Source organism: Tachyglossus aculeatus, chromosome X1 (assembly GCF_015852505.1).
Source record: "Tachyglossus aculeatus isolate mTacAcu1 chromosome X1, mTacAcu1.pri, whole genome shotgun sequence".
NCBI classification, from domain to species: Eukaryota; Metazoa; Chordata; class Mammalia; order Monotremata; family Tachyglossidae; genus Tachyglossus; species Tachyglossus aculeatus.
The window spans coordinates 121271048-121287980 of NC_052101.1; the positions used below are offsets into that span (position 1 = coordinate 121271048).

The 16933-nt window shown below is 54.8% G+C and overlaps 1 protein-coding gene across 2 annotated transcripts; it reads right to left on the reverse strand.

Moving 5' to 3' along the window:
* Positions 1-83: 83 nt before the first annotated feature.
* CERS1 (ceramide synthase 1) lies at positions 84-9143 on the reverse strand. Of its 2 annotated transcripts, none has more exons than XM_038740662.1 (8): positions 8859-9143; positions 4203-4362; positions 3771-3951; positions 3291-3452; positions 2929-3076; positions 2161-2297; positions 1237-2040; positions 84-920 (listed from the first exon to the last, which is right to left on the reverse strand). In XM_038740662.1, exons 1-7 carry the CDS (start codon positions 9081-9083, stop codon positions 1998-2000), a joined length of 1056 nt encoding a protein of 351 aa, XP_038596590.1. In that variant the 5' UTR covers positions 9084-9143; the 3' UTR covers positions 84-920; positions 1237-1997. The 2 variants fall into 2 exon arrangements, with proteins under 2 accessions (XP_038596590.1, XP_038596588.1); XM_038740660.1 differs by having other exon boundaries at positions 84-343; positions 774-2040.
* Between the last annotated feature and the right edge of the window lie 7790 nt (positions 9144-16933).

The following is a 16933-nucleotide window of genomic DNA, read 5'->3' on the forward strand; positions in this document are numbered from 1 at the left end:
CTGCCGCCAGCCAGGATCTCCAGGACCAAGCTCAGGTTGTGCAGGAGGGCAGAAGGCCCCACGAGCCCCAGGTCCAGGTGGATGGTGTCCTGGCCCGGGGGCAGGGGCTGCTTCAGGAGGAGCTGGCGGTGGTGCCAGTGGGCCTGCCGGCCCCACAGCTGGGACTCCAGGGCTAGGGACAGGCTGAACTCCCAGCCTGGCCCTGGGGGTCCCCGGGCGCCGGCCAGCTCCAGCCGGACCAGGGTCGGCTGCTCCTGGGGGGCCAGGGTCGACAGATTGAAGAAGAGGGGCTTCTCCACGCACAGGGAGGCCAGGGCCGGCTCCTCGAACTGAACCGAGCCACCTGGGGGGAAAGGGAGACACAGGGCCCATGGGGGCCGGTTACCAGTCAGCCGGGGCTTAGCCGGTGCCTTGGGGGTCCACGGGCCTGGGGCTGCGGCAGGGACCCCGACTCTGAGGCCAGCAGGCCTCTCTCCTTCTAACCCCGGGGGGGGGGGGGGGGGCCTTCCCCTGCTTCCCAAAAGCCCGTTTCTCGCCCCCTCCCCAGGAAGCCACCTAGTATTAGGGTGGAGCGGGGACTCTTTCGCTCGGTCCCAGACCCCAGCCTTCCAGGAACCCAGTTTATATTCAGCTTTAGATGGTGGCAGAGGACAGTGTCCCAGGCTATCTCAGTCTGCCGGCCCAGCCTATTTGTCTGAGAATCTGGGGGCAATTGTATTTGAGGATTTGTCTCCACTTCCTCCCCCTCAGCCCGTACCCGCCACCAAGGTTACCACAGTGCCAGGTGATGAGGCTGGGCACACCCAGCAGCTCCCTGGGTCAGGGCTTCAGCTGATGCTCTCTCCATGGCGGGGCCCGCTCTGCTGGGGCAGCAGGGGGAGGGGACGGGGCTGCTACCCAGTGTCACGAGAAGGCGGCAACTGAGGAGCAGGAGGGTCCATGCACCTGAGAGTCTCCCAGGGACTGAGCAGCTACTTTAATCAATCAATCCATCAATCAATAGTGTTTATTGAGCACTGACTGTGTGTAGAGCACTGGACTAAGCCCTTGGGAGAGTACAATACAATAGAGTTTGTAGACTCGATTCCTGCCCTCAAGGTGCATACTCCATACATCACACACACACACACACCCCTAATTGGGGAGTGTTGGGGGTGGTTGGAAGCAGGGAGGGATCAGAGTGATCCCCCTCCCTTACCAGTCTGGGCCCCCTTCCCTCCTTAATATTTTACTGACCGAAGGTCTGTTTGCCCCAGTCTGGAGATGGTCTTCAATCCCAGGCTCCTTCCCCACCCACTCTGGTCCAGCTGTGTTTGTGTGGTGTTGGGGAGGAGTTGGGGGGGTCGGTGGTGATAGAGGTTCTTGGGTTTGTCCCCAGCTCTGTTACAGAAAGGGTGAGGATGGGGACAGGAATGTGGGACACGTGTGGGCGGGATCCGTGGGAAGATCTTCACTCCCCTCTCTCTGCCTCTCAGCTGGGCCGGGCTCATAGAGTGAGGGGAGCCAGCCCCCTGCTCTGAGCTGGTTATTTTGGGGACCCATCCCAGGTCGCTTCCCTCCCCCGCCCCCACTCAGGCCCCTCCCACGGGGTGCCCTCTTGATTTGGCCATAGCTCTGGCTACCGGGGGAAGGGAAGTGGGGGCAGCCAAAGTGTCAGTCCCCTTTCCCACAGGAAAAGCCAGGGTCTTCTCTGGCTCCTCTTGCATCCCCAATCTGGGCCTCAGAGCCCCGAAGGCAGATGGGGCTCAGGGGAATCCTGCCCCAGAAGCCAGAAAAGCTGTCCCGTCCAGTGGGGCTGGGGAGGGAAGGGGGCCTGGAAGAAGGGGTGGGCAGTGGGGACTGAGGAGAACTGGGAGGGCACAGTCCGGGGCCGGGAGTGGGAAATGCTGAGGACGGTATCGACTCCCCCAGTCCCCAGCTCCAGCCAGGTGTCCTGGCGGAAGGGATCCAGCGGAGCCTGGGGACCTGGTGGGGAGGGGGAACGGAGTCAGAGCCCCTCAGAAGTGCTTCTCCTTCAGCAGCCCGTTCCTCAGAGGTTTCCTGGAGCAGAAGGGAAGCAGTGAGAGGGGATCATCGCCGCCGCCAACCCCCCCGCCCAGTCTGCTGGAAGAGACATTCCAACTTCTACCTTCCCTTCCCCTCAATCCCTTTCCCACTCACTCTTCTTTCCAGGTCTTGAGCCTGCCCTCTTTCCTGAGGGACAGGGCTGGGGGGCTCTCATCCACGTCGTACTCTCGTACGTCATTGACCTCCTGCACCTGCCCCGTCAACACCTTGGCCACGAACACGACAATGTACTGGGTGGGGTGAGGGGAGAGGGAGAGGATGAGGACCCTGGTACTCACTGCCCTCCCAGTTGGAGCTTTGACTCGCCCCTCTCTGCCCTCTCCCCCTCCCAGAACAAGAACTATGGGCTTAGGGCATGGCAAAGATCACAGAGAAGCCAGGGCAAAGAGCTCAGAGGAGATAGGGCAATAGTCATAAAAGACTGGGCAAAGGTCACAAGAGAGCAGGCCCTTCTGCAAGCTCTTTGCTGGGAAGGATGGAGGTGGGGGCGCAGGCTGGAGTACAGATTACCCATAAAGGTCACAGAAAGCCTCTCTGCCGATACCTCTTCCCCAGAAGAAGCCCTGGACTGCCCTCTCACACCCAGACACGCCCTCCCCCCCCACCCGACTCTCACTCAAACTCACCCAGACACACTCACCCTTTACATGCTCTCCCTCACATACACCCTCTCACTCTTACAGACAGATCCACCGGCACTCCCGATCAGGAGGCAGACCGAGCAAGGCCCGGTCGCAGTAGCCAGCCCCTTGGACCTGTGTCAGCCCCAGCCCCGGGCTCTCCGGGAGGCAGGGAGGCTTGTGGGGACGTGGGACACAGGCCCCACCCTGGAAGCCACCGCCTCCTCCTCTGCTTACTCACCAGGAACCAGTAGATATTCATCAGAGTGAGGGCAAGCAGCAGGGTGTTGAAGAAGAAGTAGAAGGGGATGTTGGGGACGGAGCGCAGGCTGGAGTAGCAGGTGGCATAGAGGACTTTGAGTGGAAACCAATACAAGCGAAACCAGAACCTGCCAGAGCGAGGGGAGGAGGCAGAGGAAAGCGGGTTACAGAGTCCCAGGAGCCCCTGGAGCCTCCTTCCTGCTCCCCCTACCCCCCCACCACCCCTCATTCCTCAAGGAGCCCAAAGCAGAGAGGACAGGAGCAAGGAGAACGGCCCTGCTGGAGAGGGCACGGAGGGGCCAGGCCAGGGAGAGGGGCGAGGGAGAGAGACCGAGCGCCCACCAGCTGAAGCTAAAGCTGAGGCAGCCGAGGTCAGAGATGAGGTCATTGAGCCGGTGGTAGACGCCACCTCGGAGCTTGAAGTAGACGTTGAGCTTGGTGAACTCCAGCTGGACGTCGTTGATGTCATGGAGGAAGAGTACCAGGATGCCCACATTGTGGTACCTAGGCCAGGCCGAGGGGCGGGGTGGGGGAGGAAGGGTACACATGGGATTGGCAGGAAGAGAACAGGTTGGGGATGGAGGGTCAGGAGAGAGCGGGGACGTGGGGGGCGGGATGGGATGGGAGCAGAGGGGTCAGTATTGGGGACGCAGGGGGTTAGTGTTAGGATGAGGCTGTGGTCTCAGAAAGGGACCAAGGGGAGTCAGTCCCCTGGAGAGGAGTGAGAATTTGGGCAGGAAGGGGCCAACGGGGTTGGCCGGGGAGGGGGTAGAGTCGGCGGCGGTCAGTGCGGAGCCTGGCTCTCTCCTCCCTCAGGCTCACCGGAAGGCATAGGAGAAGACGATGAGAACAAGGGTGACCACGTGGTGGACCAGCATCACCACCGAGTCCTTGCGCCAGGAGTCCATGTAGAGCGTGGCATAGATCGAGTGCCCGTAGAAACTGCCCTGCAGTAGGTAGGCCACTGCGATGTCCCTGGGCACTGCCATGCCTGTCTTCCAGTCTGGGAGGATGAGGGAGTTGGGGGGGGGGGGGGGGATGCCCACGTAAACCCACACCCCTTTCCTCATTCCCTCAAGCCATGCAGGGAAACCCTGAGCCCTGGCAGTGGCTACTGCCCAGTTGCCCCTCCCTACCCCCGAGCCTCTTCCCATGTGATTGACTCTTGAGGTCCTGAGACTACCAGTGAGCCACGTCTGTGGCCCTGGTCCCACATGTCCAGGAAGGCACAGGCTGCCCTGGCCCCGCCCCTACCGTAGAAGACAGACGGCGGGTCATGGAAGAAAGGGTAGTCGGTGCCGAAGAGCAGGTAGGCGCTGTAGCACCAGGCGGTCGAGTAGAAGAGAAACTTCCAAGCGCTCTCGGGCATTTTGGCAGCATCCTTGGGCTGCAGCTGGCACCACTGAGCTAGGGGCTGCGGAGGGAAAAGATGGCAAGGCTGGTAGAGAGCCCCAGGCTCCTCCATGACCCTGCCCCTCTGGGAGAGGGAGAGGGGTATCAAGTCGACTACACCCCAGGCTGGGCCAGGCTGGTGGCGTGGTTCGAGGCGTCTGGACGGTGCTATCCTGGGGAGAGCCAAGATAGCACGGCTCTTAGGCCAGGAGGCAGCCCTGAGCCTGAGGCAGGGAAAACCGGAGGGAGCACAGAAGCTTTGTGGCACAGGGAGGGTGTGTCTGGGTGTCTCACACACATATATAACACACCCAGGGGGTGATTTGGTTGGACTCTGATGTCCCTTCCTTGTGTGTCCAGAGGAAGGTGGGAGGTTGTGAGGTGGACCTCCCTGGGGCTCCTTCCTCTGCCCATCTCCTGACACGCCATCAGGGAGGGCCGGTGGGGGGGGGAGGGGGGCGGGAGGGGGCGGGCAGGCGGGATGGCGAGCCCTGGAGAACCAAACTCCAGAGCAGTAACCAGAGCCCTCTGAACTCAGCACTTTCCGACCCCCGCCTAGCCCCTCAGTTCCCACTGGGCTAAACTTAGCCCCCAGCTGTCTGACTGGGCTCCCCGGCAAGGGGGAGGGGCCAGGGTTCTCTGTCTATCTGGGGTTTCAAGAGGGGGTGGGGGGGATGGGAAGAAGGAGCAATGGGGGGGGGGGGGTTGTCACTGCTCACCCTTCTCAGAAACTCAGTCACCAGGGCTGAGTGGGAAGAAGTGACAGGGTGGGAAGCGGAGAGGGAACGTGAGGAGGAGGCAGCAGCTGGAAGGAAGAGTCCAACTCTGTTCTGTCTGATTGGAGGCAGCTGCAGGCCCTGGTAAGGGGGTCAAGAGCCCCTTCGGGGACGCTGACCCTAATTCCCCCCTTTTCCTGTACTTGGAAGGTTGAGCTTTGTCCCAGCCCTGCCCAGTGGCTCCTTCCCAGTGAGAGCCAGCTCCAGTTCTTAGAAAGATTGGAAGGGCAGGAGGGCAGGCCTGCAGGGAGAGGAGACTGAAGGAGGGAGAGAGGCACTCTGCAGTCCCTTGAATAATTCATCTCCCCCCCAGGACAGGGGCAGTGCTGCCAACCCCTGCCAACCCAGCTTCTCTCCTCCTTGCTTTTCCTATCCACCCCCTACTTCTCTTTTCTCCTTTCCAGAAAGATATGGGAGTGGGGGGAAGGAAACGGGACTAAAGCCTGAAGCCAGCAACTGTTACCATGGCAATTGCAGAGTGACTCCCCACGGTTGCCAATAGTAACTGGGGCTATATGCTAAGCTGGCTCTGGCTGAGGGAGAGACCATCTCCTCAGGAGGGACTCCCCCACTTCCTGAAAACCTTGGGTGGGGGTGGGGGGTTCAATTTGTGGAACTGAATGCCCAGGATGGGGGTGCTCTAGGAACAGCCAGCTCCCACCCGCCTCATTCCCCCTTCTAGCTTCTGCTAGGAGCCTGGCTCCCTCTCCAACTGGCGGGGTGCAGGGTTGGGTGGGGGTGTCCTCAAAGGCCTTTGAACTGGCCTGCGCTCGGCCACATACATCCCCCACCCCCGAGCCTGGCCCTCAGGCCTTGCCAGGCCTCCCCTGCCTCTCCCCTCCTGCCTAGCGTCTTTCCCTAGACACCAGCAGATTCCACCAACTTCCTCTAGCCTTGGTTCCCTCAGCACCACCTGTTCCTCTCCTGCCTGGGCCTCACCCCAAGGGAAGAGATGAGGGGCTTGGCCTCTGACCCAGGCCAAAAGGGCGGCCAGGACTGGGGCAAGGGCCAGCCCACCAGAACCCTGGCCCAGGCTGGTGGGCGAGGACCTGTTGAGGACCTAAGCGCTGTTTGTTTGGTGAGTCTAGCAGTGGCCACAGGCGTCTGCCTGGGGGAGATGTCACAATGCCCCCAATTCCACTGCTTTGGGAGGGGCAACCACCAATCCACCCCACCACCTACAGGGAGGGGAGAGGTCCAGAGGAAGATGGCCCCACAGAGAAAAATGACCCAAAGCAGGGCCCAGCCTTGGAGGCTGGGGCACCAGGGTTCCATTCTCTGGAGCTTCCCCTCTCTGGGCCTCAGTTTCCCCATCTGGTAAATGGGGCATCACCCCCGGGATTGGCCAGGGGAGAAAGAAGGAGATGCCCCCTAGGGACCAGGAGCCTCCTAGACCAGACAAGGAAGACACCAGCCGCACAGAAAACCAGCACAGTTAGAACTTTGCCAAGCTCAACCTGAAACTGTGGGGCACCCTGCCCCGCTTCTGAAGCTTAGCTGGGCACTGGGGGTACTGACGGGAGCAGCAGTTTACTCTTCCACTCCCATGGGGGCTATCCCTCTCTCCCCAGGGCCCAATCAGACCCAGCAGGGACATTAGCTACCCACTAGGCCTTTAGGGGGTAGGGGTGGGGCTGGGTGAGTCTGTACCCCCAGGGAAAATTGGCACCTCTAGCTACTGGAAAGGTCACCCAGACCATCATCCTAGTCCCTCATCCTGATTATTCTGGGCCTCAGAGGATGTGGCCCAGGCTGTGTTTAATTCAGTCATCACCTTGTCAACACACCAGGGCTGAGCAAGGGCTTTGTCCAGCTCTGAGGGCCCGGTCTGGCCCCCCATTGTGGGGGCGGAGGGGGGGGTGTCTTGCGCGGAATTGGGGGCAGGGGCAAGAGGACCTAACCCTGAAGCCAGCCATCCTACACTGCTCTGGAAACAATCCAGTGTCCATTGTCCAGTGTAGATTATCCAGGCCTCCTGTTGCTCCTCCTCTCTTCCAAGAGTTGGGCAGGTGCAGGATATGCTGCTTGGGAGCAGTCCCGGACCAAAGTTTAGCAGGGATGGAGGTGGGAACTCCTGCCCATAAATGAAGCTGTGGATTTCCCCAGGAATCCTATGGCCACAGAATTCCCAGAAGGAGCCAGATCTTTTTTTTTCTTTTTTTTTTTCCCCCAAGTAGGGGCCTGGGTTGATAGAGACCCCTGCATTGTAAACTGGGGGAGAGTGAAATCATTATTTCCATCATCGGAATCCACTGGCTCTTCCCCCACCTCCTTCCCTCCCCATTCCTACCAGGGGCCTAAGGTTTGGAGGCTGAGTCCCTTAGGCTTGGCAGGGTGTTGCTGGAGGGGTTGTGGAGGGAGGGGGTACGGATGGACCCGGAAGCCCCACCTCTGGGGGAAGCTCACAGAGCAGCTCACCCAACCCTCTCCCCATCCCCCAGCTACACTCACCAGCCGGGTGACACTGATGTGTCCCGGGAACACAAGGACAGTCTCTTCCCTTCTGAGAAAGGATTCATTGTTGGGGCCTCTCTCTCTCTTCCCGGAGCCCCCTCCCCCTAGCCCGTTCCAGAGCTGGGCACCGAAGCACCACCGCCCCAGGGGTCCTGCCAGCCAGGGTGGGAAGTCAACAAGACAGTGGGAGGGGGAAACATCTCGGCAAGTGGCTCAGGGTACCCCGGTCTAGGATTCCGTAGGCCCCTTCCCAGGCCTTCCCTTCTCTGCCACCATCATCATCATCATCAATTGTATTTATTGAGCGCTTACTATGTGCAGAGCACTGTGCTACGTGCTTGGGAAGTACAAATTGGCAACATATAGAGACAGTCCCTACCCAACAGTGGGCTGCCATCTCATGAAGCTGGCACAAACGGGTATCACCTTGGTCGGGCGGGAGGGAAGGGGCGAGTCCTGCCCTTCCAAGTGGGTGGGGGCTCTGACGCTGAACAGAGTGGGCCCACCTCAAGGCTCCCGAATAAGCCCACGGTCTGGGCACTAGAACCCCGGGAACTTTCTCTAGTCCCTCCTGCCTGGTCTAGGCCCAAGGGGTGAAGGAAGGGAAGCCGAGCCTGGGGAGGGGAAGGATGTCTTTCAAGGTCAGGAGTGCCTTGAGGTGGCAGAACGGGCAGCCTCCAGAAGACCCCAACTCTAGAGAGGGGACGCCCCCCAGGCAGGTCCATCTTTGGGGGGGTGGGAGGGAAGAGGGATGGTGCCGATGCCCCTCTTCCTTCCTTCCTTCCTCTTCCTAGCCGCCCCCGTTTTAGGCGATGCTCTAAGGGCTCCAGCGCGGGGGGGCGGGGGACCATCATCATCATCAATCCTATTTACTGAGCGCTTACTATGTGCAGAGCACCGGACTAAGCGCTTGGGAAGTCCAAATTGGCAACATCTAGAGACAGTCCCTACCCACCGGTGGGCTCCCAGTCTAAAAGGGGGAGACGGAGACCAAAACCAAACATACTAACAAAATCAAAGAAATAGATACGTACAAATAACAAACATATAAACAGGTGCTGTGGGGAAGGGAGGGAGGTAAGATGGGGGGATGGAGAGGGGGAGAGGAAGGAAGGGGGTCAGTCTGGGAAGGCCTCCCCCTCCCCCGATGGGGTCGAAGCCCCTTCTGCGGCGGCTCCGGTCGCGGTCACCTTCAGCTGTGTTGCGGGGGGGGTGCGGCAGCCCCCGCGCAGGGCCAGGCTCCCCGGTGCCCCCCCCCCCCCCCGCGCCCCGCGGCCCGGCCACTGACCCGAAAGAGGCAGGCGGAGGCGGCCCGGCGCAGCGCGGTCCAGCCCAGCACGGCGAGCGCGAAGAGCAGCAGCTCGGGCCCGGCCAGGTTTGCCTGTTCGGCCCAGGTCCGGCGGGCCCGCTCCCAGCCGCAGTCCGCGCAGCCCCGCACAGCCTCCACCAGGCTCCGGTAGCTCAGCCGCACCAGCTGCGCGTAGCCCGGCATGGGCTCCGGCCGCCCCGCCATCCCGCCGCTGCTCCTCCTCCTCCTCTCCGCCTTCAGCCGGGCATGGAGGGGGCCGGTCCCCCCCCCGCTTTTTCCCCTCCTCTCCGCTCCAGCTGCGGAGGTCCCCGCGCCGGCGTCACCCGCCGCAGCTGGAGGGAGGACGGGGGCGGGAGAAATGGGACGACAGAAGGGCGGGGCGGGGCGCGGAGGGGGACTTGACCCCACCCCCTAGCCCAGATTCAGCAGCAGCATCATCATCATCGTCAATCGTATTGATTGAGCGCTTACTGTGCGCAGAGCACCGGACTAAGCGCTTGGGAAGTCCAAGTTGGCAACATATAGCGACAGTCCCTACCCAGCAGTGGCCCATCATCATCATCATCAATCGCATTGATTGAGCGCTTGCTATGCGCAGAGCCCTGGACTAAGCGCTTGGGAAGTACAAGTTGGCAGCATATAGAGACAGTCCCTACCCAGCAGTGGCCCATCATCATCAATCGTATTGATTGAGCGCTTGCTATGTGCACAGCACTGGCCTAAGCACTTGGGAAGTACAAGTTGGCAACATATAGAGACAGTCCCTACCCAGCAGTGGCCCATCATCATCATCATCATCATCATCAATCGCATTGATTGAGCGCTTACTATGCACAGAGCACTGGACTAAGCGCTTGGGAAGTACAAGTTGGCAACATATAGAGACAGTCCCTACCCAGCAGTGGCCCATCATCATCAATCGTATTGATTGAGTGCTTACTGTGTGCAGAGCACCGGACTAAGCGCTTGGGAAGTACAAGTTGGCAACATATAGAGACAGTCCCTACCCAGCAGTGGCCCATCATCATCAATCCTATTGATTGAGTGCTTACTGTGTGCAGAGCACCGGACTAAGCGCTTGGGAAGTACAAGTTGGCAACATATAGAGACAGTCCCTACCCAGCAGTGGCCCATCATCATCAATCCTATTGATTGAGCGCTTGCTATGTGCAGAGCACCGGACTAAGCACTTGGGAAGTACAAGTTGGCAACATATAGAGACGGTCCCTACCCAGCAGTGGCCCATCATCATCATCATCAATCGTATTGATTGAGCGCTTACTATGTGCAGAGCACTGGACTAAGCGCTTGGGAAGTCCAAGTTGGCAGCATATAGAGACAGTCCCTACCCAGCAGTGGCCCATCATCATCATCATCATCAATCGTACTGATTGAGCGCTTGCTATGTGCAGAGCACTGGACTAAGCGCTTGGGAAGTACAAGTTGGCAACATATAGCGACAGTCCCTACCCAGCAGTGGCCCATCATCATCATCATCAATCGTATTGATTGAGCGCTTGCTATGTGCAGAGCACCGGACTAAGCGCTTGGGAAGTACAAGTTGGCAACATATAGAGACAGTCCCTACCCAGCAGTGGCCCATCATCATCATCATCATCAATCGTATTGATTGAGCGCTTGCTATGTGCAGAGCACCGGACTGAGCGCTTGGGAAGTACAAGTTGGCAACATATAGAGACAGTCCCTACCCAGCAGTGGCCCATCATCATCAATTGTATTGATTGAGCGCTTGCTATGTGCACAGCACTGGACTAAGCGCTTGGGAAGTCCAAGTTGGCAGCATATAGAGACGGTCCCTACCCAGCAGTGGCCCATCATCATCATCATCATCAATCGTATTGATTGAGCGCTTGCTATGTGCAGAGCACTGGACTAAGTGCTTGGGAAGTCCAAGTTGGCAACATATAGAGACAGTCCCTACCCAGCAGTGGCCCATCATCATCATCATCAATCGTATTGATTGAGCACTTGCTATGTGCAGAGCACTGGACTAAGCACTTGGGAAGTACAAGTTGGCAACATATAGAGACAGTCCCTACCCAGCAGTGGCCCATCATCATCATCATCATCATCATCAATCGCATTGATTGAGCGCTTGCTATGTGCAGAGCACTGGACTAAGCGCTTGGGAAGTCCAAGTTGGCAACATATAGAGACAGTCCCTACCCAGCAGTGGCCCATCATCATCATCATCAATCGCATTGATTGAGCGCTTGCTATGTGCAGAGCACTGGACTAAGCGCTTGGGAAGTACAAATGGGCAACATATAGAGACAGTCCCTACCCAGCAGTGGCCCATCATCATCATCATCATCAATCGTATTGATTGAGCGCTTGCTATGTGCAGAGCACCGGACTAAGCGCTTGGGAAGTCCAAGTTGGCAACATATAGAGACAGTCCCTACCCAGCAGTGGCCCATCATCATCAATCGTATTGATTGAGCGCTTACTGTGTGCAGAGCACTGTACTAAGCGCTTGGGAAGTCCAAGTTGGCAGCATATAGAGTCCCTACCCAGCAGTGGCCCATCATCATCATCATCGTCATCAATCGTATTGATTGAGCACTTGCTATGTACAGAGCACCGGACTAAGCGCTTGGGAAGTACAAGTTGGCAACATATAGAGACAGTCCCTACCCAGCAGTGGCCCATCATCATCATCATCATCATCAATCACATTGATTGAGCGCTTACTATGTGCAGAGCACTGGACTAAGCGCTTGGGAAGTATAAATTGGCAACATATAGAGACAGTCCCTACCCAGCAGTGGCCCATCATCATCATCATCATCAATCGTATTGATTGAGTGCTTACTATGTGCAGAGCACTGGACTAAGCGCTTGGGAAGTACAAGTTGGCAACATATAGAGACCGTCCCTACCCAGCAGTGGCCCATCATCATCATCATCATCATAATCAATCGTATTTATTGAGTGCTTACTGTGCGCAGAGCACCAGACTAAGTGCTTGGGAAGTACAAGTTGGCAACATATAGAGACAGTCCCTACCCAGCAGTGGCCCATCATCATCATCATCATCAATCGCATTGGTTGAGCACTTACTATGCGCAGAGCACTGGACTAAGCGCTTGGGAAGTCCAAGTTGGCAACATATAGAGACAGTCCCTACCCAACAGTGGCCCATCATCATCATCATCAATCGTATTGATTGAGCGCTTGCTATGTGCAGAGCACTGGACTAAGCACTTGGGAAGTACAAATTGGCAACATATAGAGGCGGTCCCTACCCAGCAGTGGCTCATCATCATCATCAGTCGCATTGATTGAGTGCTTGCTATGCACAGAGCACTGGACTAAGCGCTTGGGAAGTACAAGTTGGCAGCATATAGAGACAGTCCCTTCCCAGCAGTGGCCCATCATCATCATCATCAATCGTATTGATTGAGCGCTTGCTATGTGCAGAGCACTGGACTAAGCGCTTGGGAAGTACAAATTGGCAGCATATAGAGATGACCCCTACCCAGCAGTGGCCCATCATCATCATCATCATCATCATCAATCGCATTGATTGAGCGCTTACTGTGTGCAGAGCACCGGACTAAGCGCTTGGGAAGTACAAGTTGGCAACATATAGAGACAATCCCTACCCAGTAGTGGCCCATCATCATCATCATCAATCGCATTGATTGAGCGCTTGGGAGGTAGCACAGAGCACCGGACTAAGCGCTTGGGAAGTACAAGTTGGCAACATATAGAGACAGTCCCTACCCAGCAGTGGCCCATCATCATCAATCGTATTGATTGAGCGCTTGCTATGTGCAGAGCACTGGACTAAGCGCTTGGGAAGTACAAGTTGGCAACATATAGAGACAGTCCCTACCCAACAGTGGCCCATCATCATCATCATCAATCGTATTGATTGAGCGCTTGCTATGTGCAGAGCACTGGACTAAGCACTTGGGAAGTACAAATTGGCAACATATAGAGGCGGTCCCTACCCAGCAGTGGCTCATCATCATCATCAGTCGCATTGATTGAGTGCTTGCTATGCACAGAGCACTGGACTAAGCGCTTGGGAAGTACAAGTTGGCAGCATATAGAGACAGTCCCTTCCCAGCAGTGGCCCATCATCATCATCATCAATCGTATTGATTGAGCGCTTGCTATGTGCAGAGCACTGGACTAAGCGCTTGGGAAGTACAAGTTGGCAGCATATAGAGATGACCCCTACCCAGCAGTGGCCCATCATCATCATCATCATCATCATCAATCGCATTGATTGAGCGCTTACTGTGTGCAGAGCACCGGACTAAGCGCTTGGGAAGTACAAGTTGGCAACATATAGAGACAATCCCTACCCAGTAGTGGCCCATCATCATCATCATCAATCGCATTGATTGAGCGCTTGGGAGGTAGCACAGAGCACCGGACTAAGCGCTTGGGAAGTACAAGTTGGCAACATATAGAGACAGTCCCTACCCAGCAGTGGCCCATCATCATCAATCGTATTGATTGAGCGCTTGCTATGTGCAGAGCACTGGACTAAGCGCTTGGGAAGTACAAGTTGGCAGCATATAGAGACAGTCCCTACCCAGCAGTGGCCCATCATCATCATCATCAATCGGATTGATTGAGCGCTTACTATGTGCAGAGCACTGGACTAAGCGCTTGGGAAGTACAAGTTGGCAACATATAGAGACAGTCCCTACCCAGCAGTGGCCCATCATCATCATCATCATCAATCACACTGATTGAGCACTTACTATGTGCAGAGCACTGGACTAAGCGCTTGGGAAGTACAAGTTGGCAACATATAGAGACAGTCCCTACCCAGCAGTGGCCCATCATCATCATCATCATCATAATCAATCACACTGATTGAGCGCTTACTATGTGCAGAGCACTGAACTAAGCGCTTGGGAAGTACAAGTTGGCAACATATAGAGACAGTCCCTACCCAGCAGTGGCCCATCATCATCATCATCATCAATCGTATTGATTGAGCGCTTACTGTGCGCAGAGCACCGGACTAAGCGCTTGGGAAGTACAAGTTGGCAACATATAGAGACAGTCCCTACCCAGCAGTGGCCCATCATCATCATCATCAATCGCATTGATTGAGCGCTTGCTATGTGCAGAGCCCTGGACTAAGCGCTTGGGAAGTCCAAGTTGGCAGCATATAGAGACAGTCCCTACCCAGCAGTGGCCCATCATCATCATCATCATCATCATCAATCGTATTGATTGAGCGCTTGCTATGTGCAGAGCACTGGACTAAGCGCTTGGGAAGTCCAAGTTGGCAGCATATAGAGACAGTCCCTACCCAGCAGTGGCCCATCATCATCATCATCATCATCAATCGTATTGATTGAGCGCTTGCTATGTGCAGAGCACCGGACTAAGCGCTTGGGAAGTACAAATGGGCAACATATAGAGACAGTCCCTACCCAGCAGTGGCCCATCATCATCATCATCATCATCATCATCAATCGTATTGATTGAGCGCTTACTGTGTGCAGAGCACTGGACTAAGCGCTTGGGAAGTCCAAGTTGGCAACATCTAGAGACAGTCCCTACCCACCAGTGGGCTCACAGTCTCAAAGGGGGAGACGGAGAACAAAACCAAACATACTAACAAAATCAAATAAATAGAATAGATAGGTACAAGTAAAATAGAGTAATAAATATGTACAAACATATATACATACATCATCATCAATCGTATTTATTGAGTGCTTACTGTGCGCAGAGCACTGGACTAAGCGCTTGGGAAGTCCAAGTTGGCAACATATAGAGACAGTCCCTACCCACCAGTGGGCTCGCATTCTAAAAGGGGGAGACGGAGAACAAAACCAAACATACTAACAAAATAAAATAAATAGAATAGATATGTACAAGTAAAATAAATAGAGTAATAAATATGTACAAACATATATACATATACACAGGTGCTGTGGGGAAGGGAAGGGGGTAAGATGGGGGGATGGAGAGAGGGACGAGGGGGAGAGGAAGGAAGGGGCTCAGTCTGGGAAGGCCTCCTGGAGGAGGTGAGCTCTCAGCAGGGCCTTGAAGGGAGGAAGAGAGCTAGCTTGGCGGATGGGCAGAGGGAGGGCATTCCAGGCCCGGGGGGATCATCATCATCGTCATCATCAATTGTATTTATTGAGCGCTTACTGTGCTCTGAGCACTGGACTAAGCGCTTGGGAAGTCCAAGTTGGCAACGTATAGAGACGGTCCCTACCCACCAGTGGGCTCACAGTCTAAAAGGGGGAGACGGAGAACAAAACCAAACGTACTAACAAAATAAAATAAATAGAATAGGTATGGACAAGGAAAATAAATAAATAAATAATAGAGTAATAAATATGTACAAACATATATACATATACATACATCATCATCAATCGTATTTATTGAGCGCTTACTGTGTGCAGAGCACTGGACTAAGCGCTTGGGAAGTACAAATTGGCAACATATAGAGATGGTCCCTACCCAACAGTGGGCTCACAGTCTAAAAGGGGGAGACGGAGAACAAAACCAAACATGCTAACAAAATAAAATAAATAGAATAGATATGGACAAGTAAAATAAATAAATGGAGTAATAAATATGTACAAACATATACATATACATGCATCATCATCAATCGTATTTATTGAGCGCTTACTGTGTGCAGAGCACTGGACTAAGCGCTTGGGAAGTACAAGTTGGCAACATATAGAGACAGTCAATCAATCAATCAATCAATCGTATTTATTGAGCGCTTACTATGTGCACAGCACTGTACTAAGCGCTTGGGAAATACAAATTGGCAACATATAGAGACAGTCCCTACCCAACAGTGGGCTCACAGTCTAAAAGGGGGAGACAGAGAACAAAACCAAACATACCCAACAGTGGGCTCACAGTCTCAAAGGGGGAGACGGAGAACAAAACCAAATATACTAACAAAATCAAATAAATAGAATAGATATGGACAAGTAAAATAAATAAATAAATAAATAAATAGAGTAATAAATATGTACAAACATATATACATATACATACATCATCATCAATCGTATTTATTGAGCGCTTACTGTGTGCAGAGCACTGGACTAAGCGCTTGGGAAGTACAAATTGGCAACATATAGAGACAGTCCCTACCCAACAGTGGGCTCACAGTCTAAAAGGGGGAGACAGAGAACAAAACCAAACATACTAACAAAATAAAATAAATAGAATAGATATGGACAAGTAAAATAAATAAATAAATAAATAAACAGAGTCATAAATATGTACAAACATATATACATATACATACATCATCATCAATCGTATTTATTGAGCGCTTACTGTGTGCAGAGCACTGGACTAAGCGCTTGGGAAGTACAAATTGGCAACATATAGAGACAGTCCCTACCCAACAGCGGGCTCACAGTCTAAAAGTCATTGAAAAGATTCAATGCAGGTATTTCGGCGAAAAGCCTCCAGTCGCCTGGGAAGCGTCTTGGCGGGCCCGGCTGCCGTCCCGGGGGGGACTGTGGCCTGGGCGGGGAGCCCGGCCTCCTATCAATCAATCAATCAATCAATCGTATTTATTGAGCACTTGGGAAGTACAAGCTGGCAGCATATAGAGACAGTCCCTACCCACCAGCGGGCTCACAGTCTAAAAGGGGGAGACAGAGAATGAAACCAAACATACTAACAAAATAAAATAAAAAGAATAGATATGTACAAGTAAAGTAAATAAATAGAGTAATAAATATGTACAGACATATATACATATATACAGGTGCTGTGGGGAAGGGAAGGAGGTAAGATGGGGGGGATGGAGAGGGGGAGAGGAAGGAAGGGGCTCAGTCTGGGGAGGCCTCCTGGAGGAGGTGAGCTTTCATTAGGGCCGTGAAGGGAGGAAGAGAGCTAGCTTGGCGGATGGGCAGAGGCAGGGCTATAACACTCGCCCTTCACAGTCCCGCTAGCCACGGCCTCTGCCCCGGCTGCGGGAGGGGGGGTATGTTTGGTTTTGTGATCTGTCTCCCCCTTTTAGACTGTGAGCCCACTGTTGGGTAGGGACCATCTCTATATGTTGC

Excerpts from the sequence above, each read along its gene's own strand:
- CERS1 (XM_038740662.1), bottom strand. The coding sequence starts at position 9,083 with ATGGCGGGGCGGCCGGAGCCCATGCCGGGCTACGCGCAGCTGGTGCGG. Across the intron at positions 3,952-4,202 it reads CCCGCCGTCTGTCTTCTACG|ACTGGAAGACAGGCATGGCA; the intron begins GTAGGGGCGGGG and ends TCATCCTCCCAG. Across the intron at positions 3,453-3,770 it reads GTCTTCTCCTATGCCTTCCG|GTACCACAATGTGGGCATCC; the intron begins GTGAGCCTGAGG and ends GGCCTGGCCTAG.